Source organism: Coturnix japonica, chromosome 5 (assembly GCF_001577835.2).
Source record: "Coturnix japonica isolate 7356 chromosome 5, Coturnix japonica 2.1, whole genome shotgun sequence".
Lineage (NCBI taxonomy): Eukaryota > Metazoa > Chordata > Aves > Galliformes > Phasianidae > Coturnix > Coturnix japonica.
The window spans coordinates 22935659-22958081 of NC_029520.1; the positions used below are offsets into that span (position 1 = coordinate 22935659).

The 22423-nt window shown below is 38.6% G+C and overlaps 1 protein-coding gene and 1 long non-coding RNA gene across 3 annotated transcripts; one reads left to right on the plus strand and one right to left on the minus strand.

The window, feature by feature from the left end:
• The first annotated feature begins 18 nt into the window (after positions 1-18).
• Positions 19-1305, plus strand: LOC107314756. Its single transcript, XR_001555610.2, has 2 exons — positions 19-127; positions 298-1305. It is a non-coding gene; the product is annotated as an uncharacterized LOC107314756 (long non-coding RNA).
• An 878-nt stretch (positions 1306-2183) lies between these two features.
• TMEM87A (transmembrane protein 87A) lies at positions 2184-22407 on the minus strand. Of its 2 annotated transcripts, none has more exons than XM_015864333.2 (20): positions 22234-22407; positions 21419-21479; positions 18371-18468; positions 17380-17496; positions 16395-16448; positions 16255-16311; positions 14410-14560; positions 13540-13601; positions 12330-12513; positions 11358-11457; positions 10678-10771; positions 10088-10159; positions 9091-9199; positions 8317-8375; positions 7949-8052; positions 7528-7601; positions 6079-6140; positions 5441-5493; positions 4188-4218; positions 2184-3370 (listed from the first exon to the last, which is right to left on the minus strand). In XM_015864333.2, exons 1-20 carry the CDS (start codon positions 22363-22365, stop codon positions 3329-3331), a joined length of 1716 nt encoding a protein of 571 aa, XP_015719819.1. In that variant the 5' UTR covers positions 22366-22407; the 3' UTR covers positions 2184-3328. The 2 variants fall into 2 exon arrangements, with proteins under 2 accessions (XP_015719819.1, XP_015719820.1); XM_015864334.2 differs by lacking the exon at positions 10088-10159 and adding an exon at positions 9455-9523 and having other exon boundaries at positions 22234-22405.
• Positions 22408-22423: the final 16 nt, after the last annotated feature.

Below are 22423 nucleotides of genomic sequence, written 5' to 3' on the forward strand. Positions count from 1 at the left end.
CCCCAGCGGCAAGGCGGGCCCGGGGCGGGAGGAGGTGGGGCGGCAGGAGCTGCGTCGGGCCCGTGGGCTTCCACGCCCCTCGGGAGCTGAGCTGCGTGCGGGCGGTAAAGGAGGCTGAGGAGAACATGTAAATTGTGGCTTCTCAATAAAACGCTCATAGCAGATGCGTCTGGTTCGCTAACACGAAACTGGAAAGGCAAAAATTAAGGAACCCGAGGAAACCAGCTAAGAACGGAGAAGTATCTCCTGCGAGTAACTGTTTTCAGAGGTTCTAATTTATTTATTTTTTCCCTCCAGGATGATGACATCTGCAAAACGATGCTTAGTTCCTGTTACAAGACTGATACGTTCCTTCAGGATGAACTGAATCAACGAAATTCAGCATTCATGAGGATATCTTGGCTTGTTTTCACATCCCTTCCTGAAGAGGAGGCAGCTGTATTTACACTGCTGTAATGTCCATCACCCCTAGCCAAGGAGCTGAACGATCTAAACCCAGCGAGAAACAAATGCACAGTGCTGTTCTCCGAGCTTCTTTGCTGACTGAGACTGCTGTGGGAGATGGGGACTGAAGATGCTTTGTGCTGGGAGACTGAAGCATGGGAATGGAAGAATAAGTGAAGTCTCTTACAGCAAGGCACTCTTACATCTGTCCAGCTGCTCTCCTGCCCAGGGATGAAACATATAGTGTGAAAGCATGTGAAGTTGAACCCTCTTTGCAAAGGGCAACGTGTCAGGTCTCCTTGTTCTAACTAAGATTACTACAACAGCAAGAGGAATGTAGCACCGTGTGGTGAAAGATGAGTTTCAATAATAAAAGGTACTAATAACTTAACATGCAAATGGCTGTAATCCATCTCTACCAAAGTGCACACTACGTGCGAGGCATTGGCCTTTTCAGACATTAAAAGAACGATGTACTCTTTTTTCCAGTACACAATGCCATATAGAGGAAACAGAATGATTAAAAACAAAAAAAAGCCCATAAAGACACCCTCGTGCCTGTAGTCTAACACAAACATGCCCTGTCTTACCCAGGGTCTTATGATCCTCAATCACATTATATGCCTGTTAAGCTGTTAAATTTCTTTTATCCCATTGTAAATATAATGCCACAAAGTGTTATGCAAGGGAGCTTTGTGAAGACGTTAATAGCACTTGTTCATTCATGTGTGAGAGAAAAGTAGAAGGAAACCAGGCAAGCCTTTCTACTCTTTGCCTAGCTTTTATTAAATTGTATGTACAAACTTCTTTTGTGCTTCCAATAGAGAACATATTTCCTTATTTGTCTCAAAAAAAAAAAAAAAAAAAAAAAGTCCACCCCAAAACAACAGGACTTGGAAAAAAAACCATTAAATAGTTCCATATAGCTTTATTTCACAAAATTTCTTCTCCTCAAAAGGGCACGGAGGTCACGTTTGTTTCATTTTTTAAATCAATTAAGCACAGCAAATTAGAAGTTGAAGTGTTTTCTAATTAAAGACTCCACAGCATCTATCTGTGGCCTACAAGGGCTGGGGAACAAATCTTGCAGAAGCAGTCAAGTGTAATAGCCCCACCTTTTTTCTCTGTCCATCTGCTCCGGGTTTGCTGCCTTCACAGCACAGCTGACAGAAGCCACAATGCACTTGCACCTCAGCTACTGTACTGTAAAGTGCCATGAGCCAGCCTAAGTTGCTGATGATGACGAACAAGAGCTAAGCTATCAGACTTCACAGCTGAATGAAGTACGGGCCTGAGGTTCGAATCCCCCCTGTGGCGCAAGTGGTAGAAGTGCCGCTCTGCTACACAGGAGACTCGAATCCCAGGGGTTGGACTCGATGATCTCTAAGGTCCCTTCCAACCCGCACGAAACTATGAGACTATGAGACTATGAGGCGCACATTCACTTCTGCTGACGCAGCTATGAGCTAAGAACAAAAAAAGCTCAGTCCCTAAGTCAGTACCCACAGAGGTTTGTCTAGCAGCTCCCTAGAAGTCCAGCTGTGCAGACACTTACCTGGTAATCATCAGATGAGAAGAGTATGAAATCAAATTAAGAGCTTTTGTCATACAGTCCGTAATGGGTTTCTCCATGTTAAGGTTTTGCATGCAAAGCCTCCACAACCAAGAAGAGTATAAACAGAAAACTATCAAAAAGCCCTTTTTCATTTGAAAAGGAGCAAAACAAACAAACAAAACCATCAGTTGTATAGAATTTTTCTAGTTTGACTTAAACACAATGATCTCGGCTACAAGGATCAACTGGAACAGGAAAGCCCATCATAAAATGTGTTTACATGTGAGGCAATTCTAAACAGACACTAGAAACAAAAATAGCCCAGCCCTGTGTACGCCATCAAGGCCTTGTGGTGCAGCAGTGCCTGCACACCTCTAGGAAGCAATGCCATCTTCTCTTAGAAGAGTGCTGACTTCTTGGGGGAGGAGGGGGAGGAAGAATGTGCAGGGAGAAAAGTTTACTTAATGTTTACTTAAATAACTGCTTAACACAAATAGTCAAGCAATTGTGGAACACTGCAGGAGTGTGTTTGGAGTTTGGTTGTTGTTGGGTTTTTTTGGTTGTTTTTTTTTTGTTTCATTTTGAATTAAACCATGCAACACATGGAAGGTAGGGGCAAATAATTTCTCCAGGCGATCACCACATTGCCGGCAATGAGATGTGCCAACTTGCTAACAGCAAGTGTTAGCTCTACGCAACTGTTACCTATAGGTCAATGGCATTTAAAATAGAAAATCTTTCTTACACAGTGTTATGAATAAAATTGCACTTGATTTAAAACTCTTATCACTGTAACTTTTCCAAATATCTCCTTTCTGATATCTTAATTTTCTTCATTAATGGGAGCTTCTCTCTGAAACCTTTCGTTAATATTGGACACACAACGTGAAGTATAAGCCCTTATCTACCAGAATATGGGTCTGTTGTTTCTTCAGTGCTTATTTCCTGCTGTTCCCACCCTCCACCAAAAAAGGTAAAGACAATTCACCTCTAAAGTGTCAATTGTAACATTAAAATATAAACTCCTCAAGCAGACATTAGGAATTTTAGTTTCACAGATTAAATATTTGAAAAAAGTTACAGAAGGTGCTGGAATAGTACACATTTAAATTGCTTAAAAATCCAAACTTGCAGCAACTTCGCAATTTGAAAATTTCCAAAAGATTTATCAGTGTCCTTGTGAAGTTCTTTCACAGCAAGACGCCCTCGTGACAATAAAGTGTCAGACTTCCAAGACTGAGATCAAGAAACAAATCAGCAGGATGTACTTGCTCCACCAAGCGACTTTAAAAGAGACGTCTCCAATTCCAATCGCAAAAGCCTTCTCCTTCATTCCATTTTGGACCTTTCAAAGTGTGTAATCATTCTTTCCTGCAAAATAAGAAATTCCGATTCTATCATTGCTCCCAGTAGATGTAAATTACTCAGAAATAAAGTGATATGCTATGCGTGTTCACAATACACACTCATGTATTTCAACACAACTTACAGCACATATACCACTACTTTTAGAATGAAAAGGTCACGTCATTCACGCATGATTGATACACATGCCCACACCATAATTCTCACTGTTGTGAAATCAGCTCTCCCTAAGTCACTGATGGATCATACTCTGCTTCTGCTCCACTCCTATTTCAAACATTTAATTTCTAGATATATTATAGTGCTTTTCAAATTCACATTACAAGTTACAGTACCACAATGCTATGAATATCTTTGCAACAAAATGTTACAAAAGTAGTTATTAATTACTCACAATGCTGATCAAAGATATTTTTCTCCAAACTACTTAATTTGCTTTTCCACAGCATCACATCTCTCCCAAATCAATTAACAAAGAGGAAGTGAAATTGAATAGTAAATTGCAAGAAAACTGCATAGACACACAGTCTACAGCAGGAAGAGCTTGTAATCCAAAAAACAATTGCTTTATGTTGAATTGTACTCTCTAATATAGGTTCATTCATCCTTAAAATTTTGAGCACTGTAGATAGCAAATCTTTAACACAAATGTATTCTTAGAAGCTGTATTACAGTACTGCTTCTTATGCTCCCCTTTGTAGCGTTTTACTACTGCACTGGCAAGATCAGAGACTAGCTCTAATAAGCCAAGTCCTTAGCAGCTGACTTGTGACTCTTTTGGTATGTCAGAGGACTGTTTTGTACTAAAGATATGTTCACTGACCTCATCTGAATCCAGAAGAGCTGGAAGGGCACTGCAGGGGAAAAAAAAATAGTTAAGAAAACTGAAGTCCCTACTAAGAGCATATATACATACATACATACATATATATATATATATGTATATATATATATATATATGAAACTGTTTTCAGCCTTTCCTTAAGCTTTTTAGGACAAAAAAAAAAAAAAAAAAAAAGCAATAATGAAGATAAACCTTCCAGTTAAATACATAAAAATTAGAGAAAAACACCAAGAGGAGGAAGTGCTAAAGTAGTCAGTGACCTTCACAACTCAAACACCATTTTGTACTCTGCTTCTGACTTCTCATTAAGAACTGAACAATTTTCACGTTGCAAGGAAATAAGCTGCATTCACGGCATCTTACCAGACTGACTGCAACTACAAAACAGTTATTTTGTAAATACAGAAGCAGTGCTAAGACATACTTAAAGACATTTAGAAAATGGGACCATGCTGTAAAGAAGAAAAAATATTCCTATGAAACCACACAGGTTACACTGCTATTGTAGCCTTTTTCAGACACAGCAGACCTTCCATCTATGTGCAGGGACCTCAACTCTTCACAACCCTAATCAACGTACTTCTCAAGGACAGAAAGCCCTGTTGCAGACCACCTCAGAGTGACCCTTTCTAGCTTATACCAGCCTAGTACTATGGCAGCAGAGCTTTGTTCTTAAATCTAAAGAGTCTGCCAAAATTTACCATTCAAATGCGTGAATGCAAAGAATCCAGGAACTTGCAATGAAAAATTTAGATACACATACTGATCTTCTTAGAATATGAGAACTGACATTAGCAGTATAGACCGTGTATACAGCTGACTGAACTGCACAAATATGACTCAATATTCCAATAACATACAGAAATAAATGCAATTACTCAGTGATTTACATCCAGCAAGATGCTCAGACAGAAAGAGAATGCTTAGCTGTTCTTTGCTTTCTGAATTTATTGTCTTAATTTCTAATGTCAGTGAAGTGTAAATAAATCAGTTTACGTTTTCACAGAGATAGTGTTCTGTAAGTTAACATGTATTCAAGCACCATAAATCTTAAGTCCAAGAAACTGTATAGCCATGTGGAAGACAGTTAAAAAGACAGTAGGCCAATTATAGGCTCATTTCAGTACCTGTTTATGTAAGCACAGCATGCAAGTGATAGGAACAAAAAAATAAATTAGAGTGCTTGATGTCTGAGAAGCCCACTTTTATTGTGACTACAAAAAAATACTCACACATCAGTCACAGAAGAAGGAACATTCTCTTCTACCCACTTCAGGTCATCCTCCTGATACAAGTACAGAAATTAAATGGAAAACAAGTCACTTTTCTCAAATTGGTATGTTTTTCTTAACTTGAAAAAAATACTGAAAGTGATTTCCAAATTACAGAAACAATATTCCAACAGGAAATAATAATATAAAAAACCACTATAACTTATTAACAATTTAAGATTTTGTAATAACTCTGTAATTATTTAATGCTTACTAAGCAAAGCAGTCACTCACGACAGACTGCTTACACTATACACATCACCCATAATGAATCACAAATCTCAAAATTAAGAAACTTCATTAGACTGACTGGCTAGAATAACGTATTATCCTTTATTAGAATATAGCATTACACAGCTCTATCTATACTGGATTGTACAAGCATTCCTAAAGAACAGTCTGAATTCTAAAGTCTCCATTGGCAGACTTCCTTCCCAGAAGCACTGTATACACATGATACTTTGACACACTCCCACTGAACCAAACCAGGAAACTCACATTTCCAGGCTGATAGCTTTGCATACTGTGAACTACTACTGGGAGGTAGACAAACAAAAGGGACAGACCTATATTCTTTCAAGTAAAGAGGATATACTTACAGCTTTGTTTGCTTTTACATTCCCATTTGGTTCTTGTTTTGTACTTCTCATTTTCATTCCCTCTAAAATCAAAAGGAGGGGGAAAAAAAAGACTGTGGTAACCAAGGTCCTGACAGGTAAAATACTTATTTGTCCTTGAATTGTCCTTGAATGTCCTTGTCCTTTGAATTTTGCAATTTTATCTAGGAAATATCGTTTTCTATTCTTTTTCTCTAAATCATACACAAACAGTGCAAGGATCAAAGATACGGCTGCTCAGAGAAGCTATGCAGTCTCCCTCCTTGGAGATCTTCAAAAACTGCCTATATGTGGCCCTGGACACCCTACTCTATTTGACCTCCCCCCTGATGCAGGCTGTTTGGACAGGATGATCTCCAGACGTCCCTTCCAGCCTCAGCCATTCTGTGTTTTATGCAACTCTCCAAATTTGTTTTACCTCTTTACTGCTGACCAGCCTTGCTTAAGAGCTGAGAAGCAACATGCATCTCCCAGCCTGCCAGACAGCCAATACAGATGATTTAGCAAATGCACCTAGGAGATAATACATACTTTCTCAGCTCCTACAACTAAGATATACATACTGCTGCTGGGATAGAACACCTATCCTTTTTAAAAAGCTTGCAAATGGTTTTGCTCAAAGAACAATTGACACAGTATGGAAATTTCAAGCAGAGATGATTATTACAGTTGGAGAGAGATTTTGGTGCCACCTAGTGTTATAAAGTAGGACTGCTTCAAGACCCATCCATATGTTTACAGTGGACATTTCCATGTTTATAGTGGACAAGGGGGAATAGTTTGAAACTAAAAGAGGGTAGACTTAAATTAGATGTCAGGCAGAAATGCTTCACTCAGAGGGTGGTGAGGCAGTCTCACTTCCAGAGAATTTGTGGCTCTCCTGTCCCTGGAAGCATTCAAGGCTACATTGGATGGGGCCCTGAGCAGCCTGATCAAACAGGCATCAACTCTACCCACAGCAGGGATGTTGGAACCAGATGGTCTTTAAGGTTCCTTTCAAACCAATGTTTGAACTATGGTTCTATGATGTTTTCTGCAGAGTTTAGAGAACAGGTAATAACTAGAATCATACAAACAGATTGTAAAAGAGGAACTGTAAACTAACACACTGACTAGAAACAATATTTGAGAGATCTCTGAGCAGGATGCAAACAGGACTTTGCTCATACTAAACAAAAAAAAAAAAAAAAAAAGTCCAGTGGATGTGGTAAAACAACAACAGCAGCAGTGTGTTCAGCATCATCTGAAAGCAGGATTAAACAGGCAGTGCAAATGCAAAACGCAAAGCCATTGATCTTCTGCAATGGGCAATTGCATCCTCCAGTTCTACATCAGTAACAAACTTTATTTCTTATCCCCCTGACAGAAAGACTTCTTACCCCAGACATCCATCTCCAACACAAATCAGGTGAAAAGAAATTTTGCTCTTACCAAAGCTTTCCTTTAACATTGGCTCTTTTTGCTCATCATCATCCTCCTCTTCAGACAGTGGTGAGAAAGCAAACCTTTAGGAGGGAAAGAAAGATAACTTAGAAGAAGATGTATTGCCACCTAAGAGTTATTACCCCAACATTAACATCTCTTCATTATTCTATGTAGCATATTGTTTTGAAGACCTACGTTCAACCACATAAACAAGAGTTCGAACAACTTCAAATAAGTTCACCATCAGGAAGAGACTGAATTTTAACTACGTGACTTCTCACATCTAATTCTGCATATGCTGCTTAGTATCCTATGTTACTATGCTATGGATCTGTATACTGCAACTAAAATCACCCAGCGGGGCTACTTTGGATAACCGAGCACTCCCCAAAACAGTATTTTTAGAAAGAGATAAGAAAAGCTGAACCTTTGGTTGTTAGCAGAAGGTCTCCACAGAATCATTATGACAAAAAGGATCATTGAGAACAGTAAGCGCCAGATAGCATCATCCACCCATAGCTCCTGCCAGTCCTGTCAAGGAAAACAGAAGCACAAATAGAAGTTGTTGGGAAGAAAGTCCAAGTTTTCTGCTCTTTCCAAAGATGCATTACAGACATGTGACAAAGGGGCTCACTTGCTACAACAGTGACAATGTTACCATATGTTTATTGCTCTAGAAATAATCCACAGAAAAAAAAAATCTGTTCCAGAATCCTCAATCTCACCTCTCAGACTAACATATTAAAGCTTTTCAGAAGAGGTACCAACCACAGAAAGCATTCAATATAAACTCACCGACTGACAGTCCACCAGCCTGAACTTCATGGTTGTCCAGATAATAAATACAATGGATGCTGCAAGATTAAAACAAACAAACTGCTTAGTACTACAAAATATGCTACTGTTTGTACATTACTAACAGGATTGTGTTTCCCAACTGAAGGGCGAAGACTTGAATAGGGAAATTCTTGGCAAGTAAACTATTAGTTTCAGCAAACATGAGACTGACTTACTGAACTGACCTTATACTGAAGTGTAGGCATAGCTGAAGACACAAGGCTTAAGTCAAGGATTTACTATTTAACCAAAATCCTCATCCCTATTTACTATATTTATGTTCATCTGCTTTTCATACAATACTTTCATTATTGGTTGACAAACAAGCTACATTGCAGTACCTGAACCATCTGATCTGCCTGAATATTAAATCATTCAGATCTTGACACATAAGACTCCCAGTGCTCAAACTAAGCTCTCAGTGGTTTAAGAGGTGACGCTTCCTTCCACTGATAATGGCTAAGAACCAGATACCGCAAGGAATTTAATGAGAGTTGGCAATTAAATGAATGTGCTGCTTTGTTGTTTATGTAAAATAAGCTCTTACTAACTTTCTGACTAATGATCCACTGCCTCTGAAGCATCAATATGACATTTGACAAACTACTAGAAACAGGCTGAGTGACAGAAATGACAAGTATTTTCGTTACATTTACAGAATGGTTACTACATTCAAAATCTGCTTTAGTGAGCAAATCAAGTTACACGTTCAAAACAGCTAACACTGCTTACCTGCTACTGCCAAGATGAGTGTGTTGGTGAAGTGCCGATACAAAGAGAGTTTCACAACATTCCTTCGAAGTTTTAGCAGTTTCATTGTTTGAGTCAAGCTGATGAATATGTAAATAAAGTCAAGGAAAGCCTCTAAGAGGACAAGCAGGACACAAACTTAAAGAGGACACAAGTATTATGAACAATGGCCCCCACCCAGACACACACCCAAGAGCGCAGCCCTCTAAAATACAGACGAGACTCACAGCAGAACAGAAGGTCAACCTATAGCAGCTGTACCAAACACTCCCTGAAAAAAACAAACAAACAGAAAACAAATTCCACAGAAAACACACCCCCCACCAAGTAAAACAGTGAAGGATATCCACCAGCACAGGGCAGTATCTAGGAAAGCCAGGGGAATAAAAGCCAAGGAGGCAAGATCATTCTGGGCCTGGAGACAAAGAGAGAGCCAGTAAGAACAAACTGAAAAGGAGACAAGGTGCAGGAGCAAGGAGTGTCAGGCTATGTTACGAGAAACCACAGACACTTCACCACAATGCTTCTGAGTTTTACTACAGAAACAAGCGTTTGAACAAGGTGTTCAACTCAATGCAGAGGGGTTTACAAAAGACAAAAGCAAACTACAGCACGCTGCCAGTTCCCAACTCTCCATCAGCAAGGCAAGAAGTAGTTTTCCAGATTAAGACAATTTAGCAGCATTAACAAGAGCCTTTGTTAAGATTACTGCTGCAAAGATTTAGTCTGGCCACTTCTGTTATAGAAAGTCAGCAATCAGCTTGTTAGAAATACAGTAATTACATCCTGTACACTACTCAGGGAAGAACTCCATGCCTACATGGGTTTGACTGAAAATTGCAAAAGTTGCCTTTTGAGTATACAAGAAACTATGAAAGTCCTAAATAACCAAAGCGAGTCATTTTTTACTGCTTCTAAAATTTTAGACAAACAGTTATGTGAACAAGCTTGTAACTTTCTACAGTTTATGAAAGGATATCCACAAAATAATACAGGCATCAATCAAGGACAGGGCCAAGTTTGCTATCAGAGCCACAGTGTCATAGAAAAACTGAAAAAGTACCAAATATATGACATGTTAAGTATCTCGTCCCAAGACGCTAACAGTAATTTATACTCTAATACGCACTTCTAGAATGAAGCAAGTATCAGCATAACTCACAAACACTTCCTGAGGCACAGCCTCAAATATAAAATGTTGGTTTGTTTATTGCTGGCTTTTCTTGGTTTTGTTGTTGTTGTTTTTACTTTTTTCTTCTTTAAAACAAAAAATTAAGAGAAACATTCATAGCCAGATGAATCACCTTTAGGTCTGAAACTGGCCCTACATCCTGAAATTCCTTCCTAATCTAAAGTCACAACAGCATCTGGAACCTGGTTAATCTCTAAATTAAGAAAACGATTTCTAAATACACAAAAAATGCATCCAAATGCATAAACAGTTGTCAATAAACCACATCCAGAGTTCCAGAGTTCTTTTGGAGAATCTCTGGTATTCTCCCTTGGCACTTAATTTTAAGACAGAAGAACCTGTAGCACGTAAGAAAAATTCAAGCAGCGGTTACTGACCCCTGTGACTCTAAGAACACCTTCCATGCCAGAAAATAATAGATAAAGGGCTCCAGCCATCACTACTTTGTGAAGAGTAACCCCAAGACGAGGCCTGTAAAAAAAACAAAGTGAAGTTAATCGTTAGTACAGGAGAAGAAGGAAGTCACATCAACTTGAGTTCAGCATAAGGCAGGAGGCACATATATAAAAGCTTCTTGTGACAAGTCATTCCTAGATCTTCAGAATCACTTTACCGTGGTGCTCCTATGCTTATCATTTATTTGGTCTTTTGGTCTGATGTGGCTAAGGAAGTGATCATTAACAGTTAACTTGCTTGGCATTTTAGTACCATTTCAAGGAGTCCCAGGCCTCATCTTTTTCAGTTCCCTCAACACACCCCAAACTTGACAGATGATCTCAGTGCCACATGACACTGTTTTACTACATAACACAGCTGGGGGCAGACAGATAAGCAGCAAAAGCCTCCTAAAGTAGATCTCTGCTAGAGATTTATGAGCTCAGCAGTGGCTCAGCGAGAATGCAAAAAAGGAGTAATCACCACGTGAAAGTATATGTCTATGTTGACACGTGAAGACTGGAGACTTAAACCACTTTACTCAAGCAACTATCTTTTAAGTTGCAAAGCTCAGGGAAATTAATACTTTCTTAAATTATTAGAAAAACAGATTTTTACTCACTTGACTATTCCATATCCCAGGCTGACTATGATGACCAGAGTTCGAGCCAGTGAACGTTTCACAGCAGAAAGCAGTTCTGCCAGTATTAGCGCTCCTTGAACTACCAAAAGCAAAGAAGAAGATAGGTTATAAAAAAATAATTTATATTTTATTGACTACTGCATATGGTTGTAGTATATGGGCAGACACTATTATTCGCAGCAAGTAGGCTATTAAAATATATAATGCTTTTATTACCTACATCTCGGAAAGGTTTCAGAATACCTAAGTCTCTTACTGTCAAAAATAATTATTGGTTTTCTTTTTTAAGTGAAAATTAAGTCCAAGGAAAGCAGAAAGTAAAGATCCATAAATTTTTTTATTCACAGTATTAGCCTGGGCAATCTTCCAAACAAGCCAACCAATAAAACCTCCCGTACCATGATGTGACTAGTTAAAAAAGTCATAATGAAGTTTTACTTAGTTTCATTTGTATGCTTCCATCCTACAAAGGTGTCCCAAAGGCTTTTTTTGAGAGAGACTTGCTTATGATGAATTATCAGATTATTGGCTGAAAGCCAAAGGTTATTGGCAATGATGTCACAATAAACAAGCAGTTGAAAGTCTCTTTCCAAGACTAACCATAAGAGATGAATTACATGCTACACTTCAGAAGTCCTGTTTCAAAACTCAAATGAGTGTTACAGTGAATACCTAAAGGATCTAGCATTCTATATTCCTGAAGAACTACACTCAGAAGTTTTAGTCCCAGCATCTTAGTTTTAGAAGAACACAGGCTGTCAAGAGATAATAAAAAGAATTTACAGTATATTAAAAGACACTCAGAAACTCTATTCCATATTCTCCATTTTGAGGCAATCCTCAAGTAATCATATAGTTAAAATTCATCCATAACCCCAATTCAGTATGTGTTAGCACAAGTAGTTAGTGCTGTGCCCATCAATGAAAGTACAAGTTGCAACTGCCACTTACCAGATTCCCCTGTATAGCGGATGTTCTGGAACTCTGCGTAGAAAACTGCTTTCTCAAGCATCCCCAGGAATATAACAGCACCGATCCAGAACTGGATCCTCAGGAGATCCCTCCAGTAACAGGCTGACCATGCAAGCCACAGAACTCCAAAGAACACGTACACGATACACATCACCATGAAAAACTATTATACAAAAAGAAGCAAGAAGTAGTACACTTAGATGAAAGAAAAATAACAATTGAAGAATCGCACATGTAAATTCAAACATTCCATTACAGAAAAGCAGGGAAGTTAGCTACATGATCCTTTACAACTTGCACAAACTGAGAATGTCTCTTAGAACAGTTTTCTGATCCTTACAGGTTTTCATGCCCAAGCACCCACACTGTTCAAATGTTAAGAATCTAAACATGCCAGTTGAAATTCAGATGTTCCATTACAGAAACAAGCAGAGACTTTTTTCTGGACCTGCCACACAGGGATATTCACACCTATGAATTACAAGTCAGCAGAACTGCTGGAAGCTTCTTAATTATGCAGCAAGTAAAAAATGTTTCAGAAACACCATGAGGTTCTCCTATTTACGGGTTACTCTTGCCAATAAAGACAGTCTAGATATCCTACTTCTTATTGACTCTCAGCTAAAGTCTGCCTACACTAGATAAGTTTTTATTTTCTAAGTCTCCTTGACAGAAGCAAGAATCAATCAGGTCACCAATCCCTTTGAACAAAAGGGGAATTCGCTCTTTGTAGCTCAATTATGCTTTCACTGTTAAGCAGTATTGAGGACCTCCTCATGGTGTGGAAGACAACTGGTGGAAGAAGGAAGATGAGACTATAAGAGAACAAAGCAATGATAAATGAAATAGTAGCTGTAAACAAAACAATAGAAGAGTGAATTTTCTAAGATATGAACTAAGGGAAAAAACAAGAGTGTCAGTAAAATTGCTCAGTTTAATGATACTGATACCTTCTGGAACAACAGAAACTGACAGTCATCAAGTCAAACAATCCATAGGCAGACATTAACAGCATATGCAAGTATCTGATATCTACGTCTGTTTTCCCTACTCCATGTGTACTACAAGAAAAACTCACAAATTAGTACTTCAAAGCCACAGGCTTCGTCACCCTTAAGCATGGAAAGAGAGTATTTAGCAGAGATTCACATCCTGACTGACAACTTGATAGAAAAACTGTTTTACTCACAATCATCAGAGGATAGTCTGCAAGTGATAGATATTCATATGGCCCCTTGAGTTCTACTGTCACTGCCAAAAAATAATACAATAACAAATCTGAGCAGGAAGAAAATGTGGGAAGCCAGGTTATAAGGCACTTAATTGATTTTTACTCAAGCATAAAGAAAACCCACATCTTCTCATGGAAGAAACCTTTAAATTTAACTTCACTTTGGAATCAAGTGCAAGACTAGTAACATATTCAACTAATTAAATTATATTAAAGCTATTAAAATTATATGCTTTGTGACAAAGTAACTTGCAGTAGCACTTCAAGTTACAGGGCTTTGTGCTGTGGATTAATGTATAACAGTAAGGTTTGAAAACACACATACTATCTTTTTAAATGAACTTTAAATCTTCTCTAAGATATGGATAATTGTATTTTACCTACCAGCATATGGATAATATAATTTCAAAATGACAACCATGACCTTTATGTTCTACATGATTTGAGCTTATTAATGTAAATCATTGTATTGGTCTCATTTTTTTTAATTAAAAAACAAACAAACAAACAAACAAAAACAACAAAAAAAACCCCACACCACAAAATTGAACTACTTGGTTATTTTCTCTACCTCCATCATTAAGCTGATAGATTGAAAGCCTTAAGAACATCAAACCACTATCAATCACATTATATTCAGACGAGTTTTGGCAGGCACTGTGTATGTCTACGTTAAGTCAAATGCAACAATTTATAAAAATTAACTAAGATATATATATATATATACATATATACATAATATATATATACATAATATATATAAGTACCTTAGGAATCAGTCAGAATGGTATACATAAAAAAAGCAGTATTCTTTTTTAGCTGTCTTACTTGTAAAGAGCTTTTCTTTAGGGTTTGAGGCAGGTGTTGTTCTCTCCACTCTTTTAGGTTTGTTAGCAGAATCTTTCAGAGCTGTAACTCCAATTTGCACAATAAATATATACGGCCCATCTCTCCATGTTTTAATAACAGCATTCATTGCCTGAAAATGAAATGTCTGCATGTAAATAATATATGAAAAACATAATAGTACATGAGATAGACAAAAGTACGCTCTCCATACATGTATGCTGTCTTCCATATAAAAATAAAGTTCATCTGATCGTGGTCCTTAAGCTTGTTAACAAACATCTGATGTGTATTTATAAGTCATTTATGAGACGTATTTTAGAAATCTGAAATTTGCCTATATTTGAATCCAGAAGAACCATTAAGAGACTAAAAAGGCGATCAGGGCTTACTTAGAAATTGCATTCTGTCCTATTTCAAGAGTGATATCAAAGGTAATGCAAACCAACAAAGCTGCTATTCCTTGTTGTCAGTCTAGGAATAAAGATTGTCAGAAATGCTTCTTGACTCCTGAAAGCAACAAGACACCTACATACAACCTGGCTCTCTTGGGAAGACTAAATTTGACAGTGTAAGATAAAAGACGTAGCTGAAGAGAATTTTAAAAATTCCCTATTAGTCATTTCCTCTGGAAACTACTACTGCCTCTGAAACAGCTCTCATACTTCTAAGAATCAGATATTGCTAGTAAATTAAGAGCAAGGAAGCTTACCCGGATTAAGTATTTGCACCATAGGGAAATAAATAAATAAAATCAGAAGTGGTTGGGTTTTTTTTGAGTTCCAGTACACAAAACTTAGTTCCACAACTAAGGCAATTCCAGCCACATCAAAAACTGCAATTGTTCACCAGAAGCTTTGAGGTAAAAGCTAGGACTGTGTATGCATGTGCTGCTTACAAGACCAAAGCAGACCTAGCATGAGAGTTTTAATTATGGCATCTCCAAGACAATTTCAGTATTATAAGAAAAGCATGGACTTAAAGAGTCCTCCTGACAATAAAACCTAAAGAAAACAGAATTTTATGCACCAAAAATGTTTACACTAATACTGATTGATGTTAAACTGCTTAGTTAAAAACATACCAATCTTAAAATAAAAACGATTTTTCCTTTAAAATACATGAATCTTTTGCTGCCCTGATTCCTTATTTCACAACACAATTACCTTTTAGCTAGATGGCCTTGTTAAAAGTATAAAGGAAGAGAAACACTTGTTTGTTTGGTTTTTTTGCATCCAGGAAATTCAATGAGAAGTTATTCTGATAACTGTTCCTGGTTAAGACTTGAACATAACATGTAATAAAAACACTAACAGATTTGAAAATCAAAAGAAATCATTCATTTCGTTACATACAACGTTTTAAAGGACTGAATAGGTCAAGATGAAAACAAATGTAATCTCTAAATGTTAGTGATCTCTCACAACACTCATTACTTTACCTTAAGGCTGATATATTCTTTCGATTATTGTCTTTTAAAATTCATTTTCATTATTCACACCTTCATTTTGAATGGTTAAAGTTCTACATTTCATATGAAAGAATCATTATAAATATAGCAATATAGTTATGGTCAGTTCCCTCCCCTTCTCTTCCCCCTACCACCCCAATCTATTTTCAGACTAATGCAAATCAAAGTCTTACAAAATATCCTCTCCCCTTCATACTCACCTGTCCCCGCAAAACACAACAAACATATCACACAAACCACGTAACAAAATTGTACTACCACTGTAAACACCACTAGATAATTTCTAGTTCTTTTTATAAAAGAAAAAAATCCTACAACACTGGATTCCAAATTGCATTTGAACTTGAAACACATACAGTTTTATCTGCCACCATCGTGTGATTTCCTCCACTCTCTTTCTTCTCTTTCATGCCCTTAAGAATAAAACAGAAAATGGGTAAGTCAGGATATCAAAGCTCTTTCTTTCACTACTATCCATTAAAAGGAAAAAACATACCTCTTGTTTCTCAGGTGAGAGAGGCTCTGGATGAACAAATTCTTTATAGAAATTCTGTAAGTTTAAAAAAATACAGCATTTATAAGTACTGTATGTTAACGTGACATCACTGCCAGAACAGTAAACCTGATTTTGAGAAAGAATTATCTGACAAACATTTCTAATATTAATAAACTTAAAAACTGGGCAGTATATACATATATATTAAAAAACTCCTTTCAAGTCATCTTCACATATCAAAGGAGTTAGAGGTGCCCAAAACAGATCATTAAAAAACCTTTTCAAGTCACCTTCAGGCAAGCCATTTTCTTAAGGAAAGGCAAAAAACTAGTTCAATAGCTGGGAGCCAACTCCCAGTATTTTCTATTCACACCCTCTTGTCTAAATCAGGAGTGGTTCAATAAAGACACAACACCACACAGTTTGCTTTGAATTCTTAAGTACATCATAAAAAAGCAGACTGTTATGTTGACACCACCATTAATGTGATTGCACAGCTTCTAGTGTTATACAGCTGGCACAGAGACTTTGTTTAAACATTTCTTCACAAAGCTACATGGCACTGTCTTTCATGTTTTCCCCATTTTATTCGTTTCAACCACCATTTTGCTTTTTTTTCCCCCCCTTTTAACCAATTATCCCAGCCCTTCACTGGGCCAAATTCAGCAGGAGATTCATTCTATTGTGAGAGATGCACATGGTTACTCATCAAGCAGTGGACTTCTGCAACTCAGCTCTTAGTGCTAATCAAAATACAGAACACATAACCACAAGCAAAAAGAAGTGGGCCATAAGTTGAACGGCAAGTCAAAAGTAAAGCAAAAATTAAGAAGTCATTGCTGCAGTTTGGTTGTCACAAACAGACAAAACTTACGTACTCCCCAACCTACAGCAATATTCATGTGAGTGATCCTCATTTAACAGGATCTAATGTCATCTGTCTGTTATATGAGGGAATAGGGCAAACTAAAATTTCTGCCCATACCTGGGGCTTGAAGAGTTTGGAGCAATTTGGAAAGAGAAGAGAAGATGTGGCGTAGTATCCTGACCAACCCGGATGCTCTTCAGATGTAGTCCCAAAATAACTTTCTGCCTGTTCTTCCTGCCAAACAGAAATGAGAATCAAATTAGCATTCATTATATCAAATGTTTTATCTGAATAGGCAGCTGCAAGACCTGGAAAGCATCAAAACTTCCCTGTAAATAAACTCTTGAATGAAGTTTAATAGACCAGAAGCCACCAAGGCCATGTAGGATTCTTTTCCCTCCAAAAAGGATACTGATAGACACACACACATGCGGTCTGAGTATGAATAAATACTAAAATATATATATATATATATATATATATATATATATATATATATATATATATATATATAAAGAAATCTACTCCTGCAGGGGAGGTAAAGCAACCAGCACAAATTTAAGTCTATATGAATAAACTCCATGTTATTATGAAGAGATTAAGTACCTCAGTATTGTGCTAGGCTAGCAGTTACAACTGTCACAGTTAACGCGTTACAAACATAAAACACAGCTGTGTTTTACCACACCTGAAACACATACTATGCATTTCATAAATCACTACTACTTCATATAACATACATGTGAATAGAACAGGATTAAGACTAAACATGGAAATATTTTTTCCCAGTGGTTGCCATTAAGCACTTTTGTAAATAATATTCTCATTTGACAAACTCAAACGCTTCAGTTTAGAGTTGATACACTTATTTCAACTTCTGGGTTTCAAAGTATTCTGACAAATAATCCACCATCCACTTTACCCAAAAAAGGTCATTAATACCCAAAAGCTGAAGATTCATTTCTCTCCATCATCTTCTCACTGACACAGAAGTTGGTTCTCTCTTTTAGTCCAACAGAGAAAGGAGGATGTAAATAAGCAATCTCCAATCCTCCCACCCCCATACCTACAAAAACCATAGCCCATGTTTTCTATATATAGTTCTTACCCCAAAGTTGAAGACTTCATTGTAGCAATCAGAATATCTTAAGTACCATGTAACATTGTAAACTTGGGAGGGATCACAAGACTTCTCATCACCTTCAACTAAAAAGACAACAACATATAAGGTATCTTTCCTACATAAATCTCCTCTTTCCATTCTGCACCAAACTACAGTAATTGAGTTTAAACACAAAAAAATAAATCAACAGAAGGACATTATTCTCAAATAATCCACTACTGCTCAGTGAAAAAACAAAAGCATACAAGAAACAGACTTCAATTGTAAAATTACATTAATTCCATTAAAGAGCTGAAGATCATTTGGATTTTTTTTTGGCCTTAAGATAACCAGGAATGTGTCAGCAATGACAAAAAGCAAACAAGATGACAGTAGTGACTCCAAATGATCACAGTGCATGAAATTATTTCCCTTTCCAAGATATATCCATGATTCTGTGTCAGTATACAGCAGGCTAATACAACGGGCAATCTGCATAGGTAATATTAATATACCAATACTAAAACACACTAATATTATCATCTATACAATAGATAGAGAGGTGAAGCTCCACAACTGAACAACCATCCCCACACTAAGTCACTGTCAAAGCTGCAACGCTGCCTTTAGGAAAAACACATAAACAACAAAAAGTAATAGTACATTTAATCAAAAAAGATTTCATCATCATTCTTGTTTCTCAAATCTCATTGGCAAATTAAATCCTGGTGAAGAAAAATTGACACTCAGAAGGTAAACTGCACATGTATAAACTCAGTCTCAGAAGCCATATAAATGATTGTAATTGGGTTTTGCCAGCCAGCATGTACCGAAACAAAATAAATGACAGCACGTTTCTTCTAGAGCTGTCACCACAATTTCACAATGAACATTATCTCAGACTACATATCCACAAATTTGTTACAGATGCAGAAATTTCAGTGAATGTTTCCTCTGCTGACTACAGATCGGGCCGGGGTGGAAAAGAAACTAAGAGACCCTGCCAAGGAATCCTGTCTAACCAAGCTTTAAGCCACATGACTACTAAACTAAGCCTATGCAGAGCTACAAATAGCTGGTTCCTAATGCTGGAAACAGAGAGGGAAAAAAAAGTAAAAGGGAAAAAAAAAAAGGAATGCAATCACTAAAAAATAAGTTTCCTTATGACACGTTCTGGTATGCATGAAAACAAGGCGTACATTCTCCTCACAGCCCTAATGCTGCAGTTGGCAAAACAGAGAAACTAAAAAGCAACAAACACTTACAATGGAGTGGGTATATGACAAGTTCTCAAGAGACAGATACGTCACTGATACAACTGACCATATGAGGAATCCCTCAGAACTGTGCTACAAACAGAGAAAATTATTTTGAAGATATTTTGAATGTCTTTTCCCATCTATTAAAAACAGACAGAATTTCTGAAGATCTGCATTTGGCAGCAATGTCAACTAAAAGCAAAACAGAACACGACCAGAATAATGCACCGATCTAGGCAATCACCACAGGAACGCTATAAAGGAAATACTCTTACAGAACAGAAGAGGCAACCATGGCATTTACTGAATTCAGCTACAAGGAAATCAAAGTTCTTCTGCCTTCAAGCAAAACCAGCAACACTTAACTCAAATGAACTCTATATATTCATTTATAGATGAAGCGGGATTTCCCGTATGATACTAGACAGGAAACCAGATGTCTTCAGAAATCAACTTAAGAAAACCAGCAGATAAAATAAATTCATTACAGACAATGCTATACAACTGCAGCAGCTTACCCAGTTAGAAGTAAAAAGCAGAAGAAAGTATTAGATACCACCACACAGAATACACCACAAAAAACAAAAGAAACAGCCCAGGGGGAAAGAGAAAAGGCAAGAGGAAATACAGGAGCTAATCTAAGTTAATGTAAAGCTTTTAAACACATGGTATGTAAAATAGATGTCTTCACCAGAGAACATTAAAGTTTTACTCCTGTTCAAAGGCTGACAGCACATGATAGTTGCAGCCTACATCAGGAGCCAAAAGGTTAAATTCTTACTGCCAGTTCTGCCACTAATCTGACTTGTAACAAATTCTTTTTTCTCAGTTTCTTAGTTTCTGGTTATTTCAGCCGTTCACCTCATGACTAGACTTACCACACACTTTGTTGTGGGAACCTAAACCTTACATGCAGTATCAGTATGACAACACTAGTTCTAAACCCTACAGTAAGTACTAAATGTACAAAGAAAAACTCAAAAAAAAAAAAAGATTCACCCTCTCATCACTAAGAACTGGTGCAAACAACCCCTTAGAAATGCATGGTAAAGATGTCACCCTTGCAAAGTTAACCCCTTCCACAAGTCACCTACATCACCTAGTTTCCATCTCAGCACTGCCTTTGTGCTTACAGATCAAGGCTTTTTGATAGAAACTCTTTAGGGCACTGATCTGGGTAGTCCAAAGCCCTGGACAGAACAATAGAAAGAACAAACATGAAGGCTGCAAAGGTATTTGCTCTGTAGCTCACTCATAACACTGTGATCAGGAAGATAAACAGCCCTCAGGAAAGCTCTATCTTAGTGCTTAATTTCACCCTTTTACCAGTTCCAGAGTTTTAGGTCTCCTCTAAAACCTCAAAGCACAGGCAGCAGTCACCCATCAGTGATTCTGCGATATAAACAGCCCCTCACCCAGTCAAGGCTCAAACCCTCTCTAACTGGAGCCATTTAGCACACCTCACTGCAAAGCTAAGCACATCCCACGCCTCATTACCTTCTACCTGAAATGAAATAGTACTCTCATTGCCCATCTCACCCTTTCCACTACATTGCCTGAACAGAACCATCCCCCCTTTCTGCTGTAGCTAAAACAGATCTTCAACATCTTCAACACGGTACTCAAACTCAATCAGACCTGAGCTGCAGCTTTCACCCAGTGACAGGAAACAAGCTGTCATTTCAGCCAGTGCCATTAAATGCTTCACGGTCTTTTGGTCCCAAAATGTGAAGTAGAGGCTATGTGAAACAACAGAGTGAGAGCACGTGCAGCATAAGAACTCGGGACCACTTACATCTTAGGAAAATGGTGGTGTTGCTGAACAGAATCTTCCCAAAGGTAAAGAACTTCTTCCCCTGGAAAGGTAAAAAGAGATGAAGAAAATCAGAGGGCTTCATGTCACCCAGTTTCCACATTGTTTTCTACTCTGAGTTTTAAATCAATACTGAAATGGAAGTGAATGACAATCAGAAGCCAGTTGTACTGGATTTTCAAGTCATGCTTCACCACCCCCTCGATCTGCTCTCAAAGATGGCTTGAGAGACTTTTCTGTTGCCGTTCCGCAAAACTCAATCAATTTCAAGACCGTTTATTATATCAATTTGCAATTTCTTGCCGATAAGAAGGTCTGGACCGTATCCAACCACGGAAACTTTCACGCTTAAAATCAACAGGAGCGTTCATCCCAACTCTGGTAATGTTGCTCCCATTCTCACAGGAAACACGCATTGCTCCCTTCTACGGTCCCACAAACTGAGTTTAACGCAGTTTTTCCCCCGCAGTTTCACACAGAGAGAATTAAAGCAGCACGGAAATCCCTTCGTCTCCCGCTCCTTCCCGCCGGGCCCGTCTCTCCCCACGCCAGGCCCCAGCTTTGCCGCAGGGCCGCTGCCCCCAGTCCGGGCCCCTCGAGCCTCACGGAGCCGCTCCGTCCGGGCCGCCTACACAGCCGCCTCCCTCTACCCTGCGGCCACCGCCGACCGGGACTCAATCTGGGCAGAAAGAGCCCAGGCGGACCGCGGGGCTACGGGTGGCAACGCCACGTTCCCCGACGCGAGCAGCGCACCCGCGGCCTCCGCTCCCCGTAGGCGGCCGAGCCGTCGCACTCACCATGGGCACCGGGACCCGCCATTTGGAGAGCTGCCCGGCACCCGCCGCGCCCGCCAGCGCCAGCAACGCCAACAGCCGCAGCGGGACGATCCCCGGCCGCCGCCACCCCCCGCACCGCGGCACCGCCGCCATCCCGCCGCACGGAGCCCGTGGCCGCGCCTCTTCCGCTCCCCGCGGGCGACGCAGCTCC

What these genes read in the sequence shown, in the direction of transcription:
- TMEM87A (XM_015864333.2), bottom strand. Translation starts at nt 22,365, where the DNA reads ATGGCGGCGGTGCCGCGGTGCGGGGGGTGGCGGCGGCCGGGGATCGTC. An exon ending in ATGAAGTCTTCAACTTTGGG is followed by an intron (nt 17,497 to 18,370) that starts GTAAGAACTATA and finishes TCTGTTTGGCAG; the next exon opens with GAAGAACAGGCAGAAAGTTA. An exon ending in ACTCATCTTGGCAGTAGCAG is followed by an intron (nt 8,376 to 9,090) that starts GTAAGCAGTGTT and finishes TTAATCTTGCAG; the next exon opens with CATCCATTGTATTTATTATC.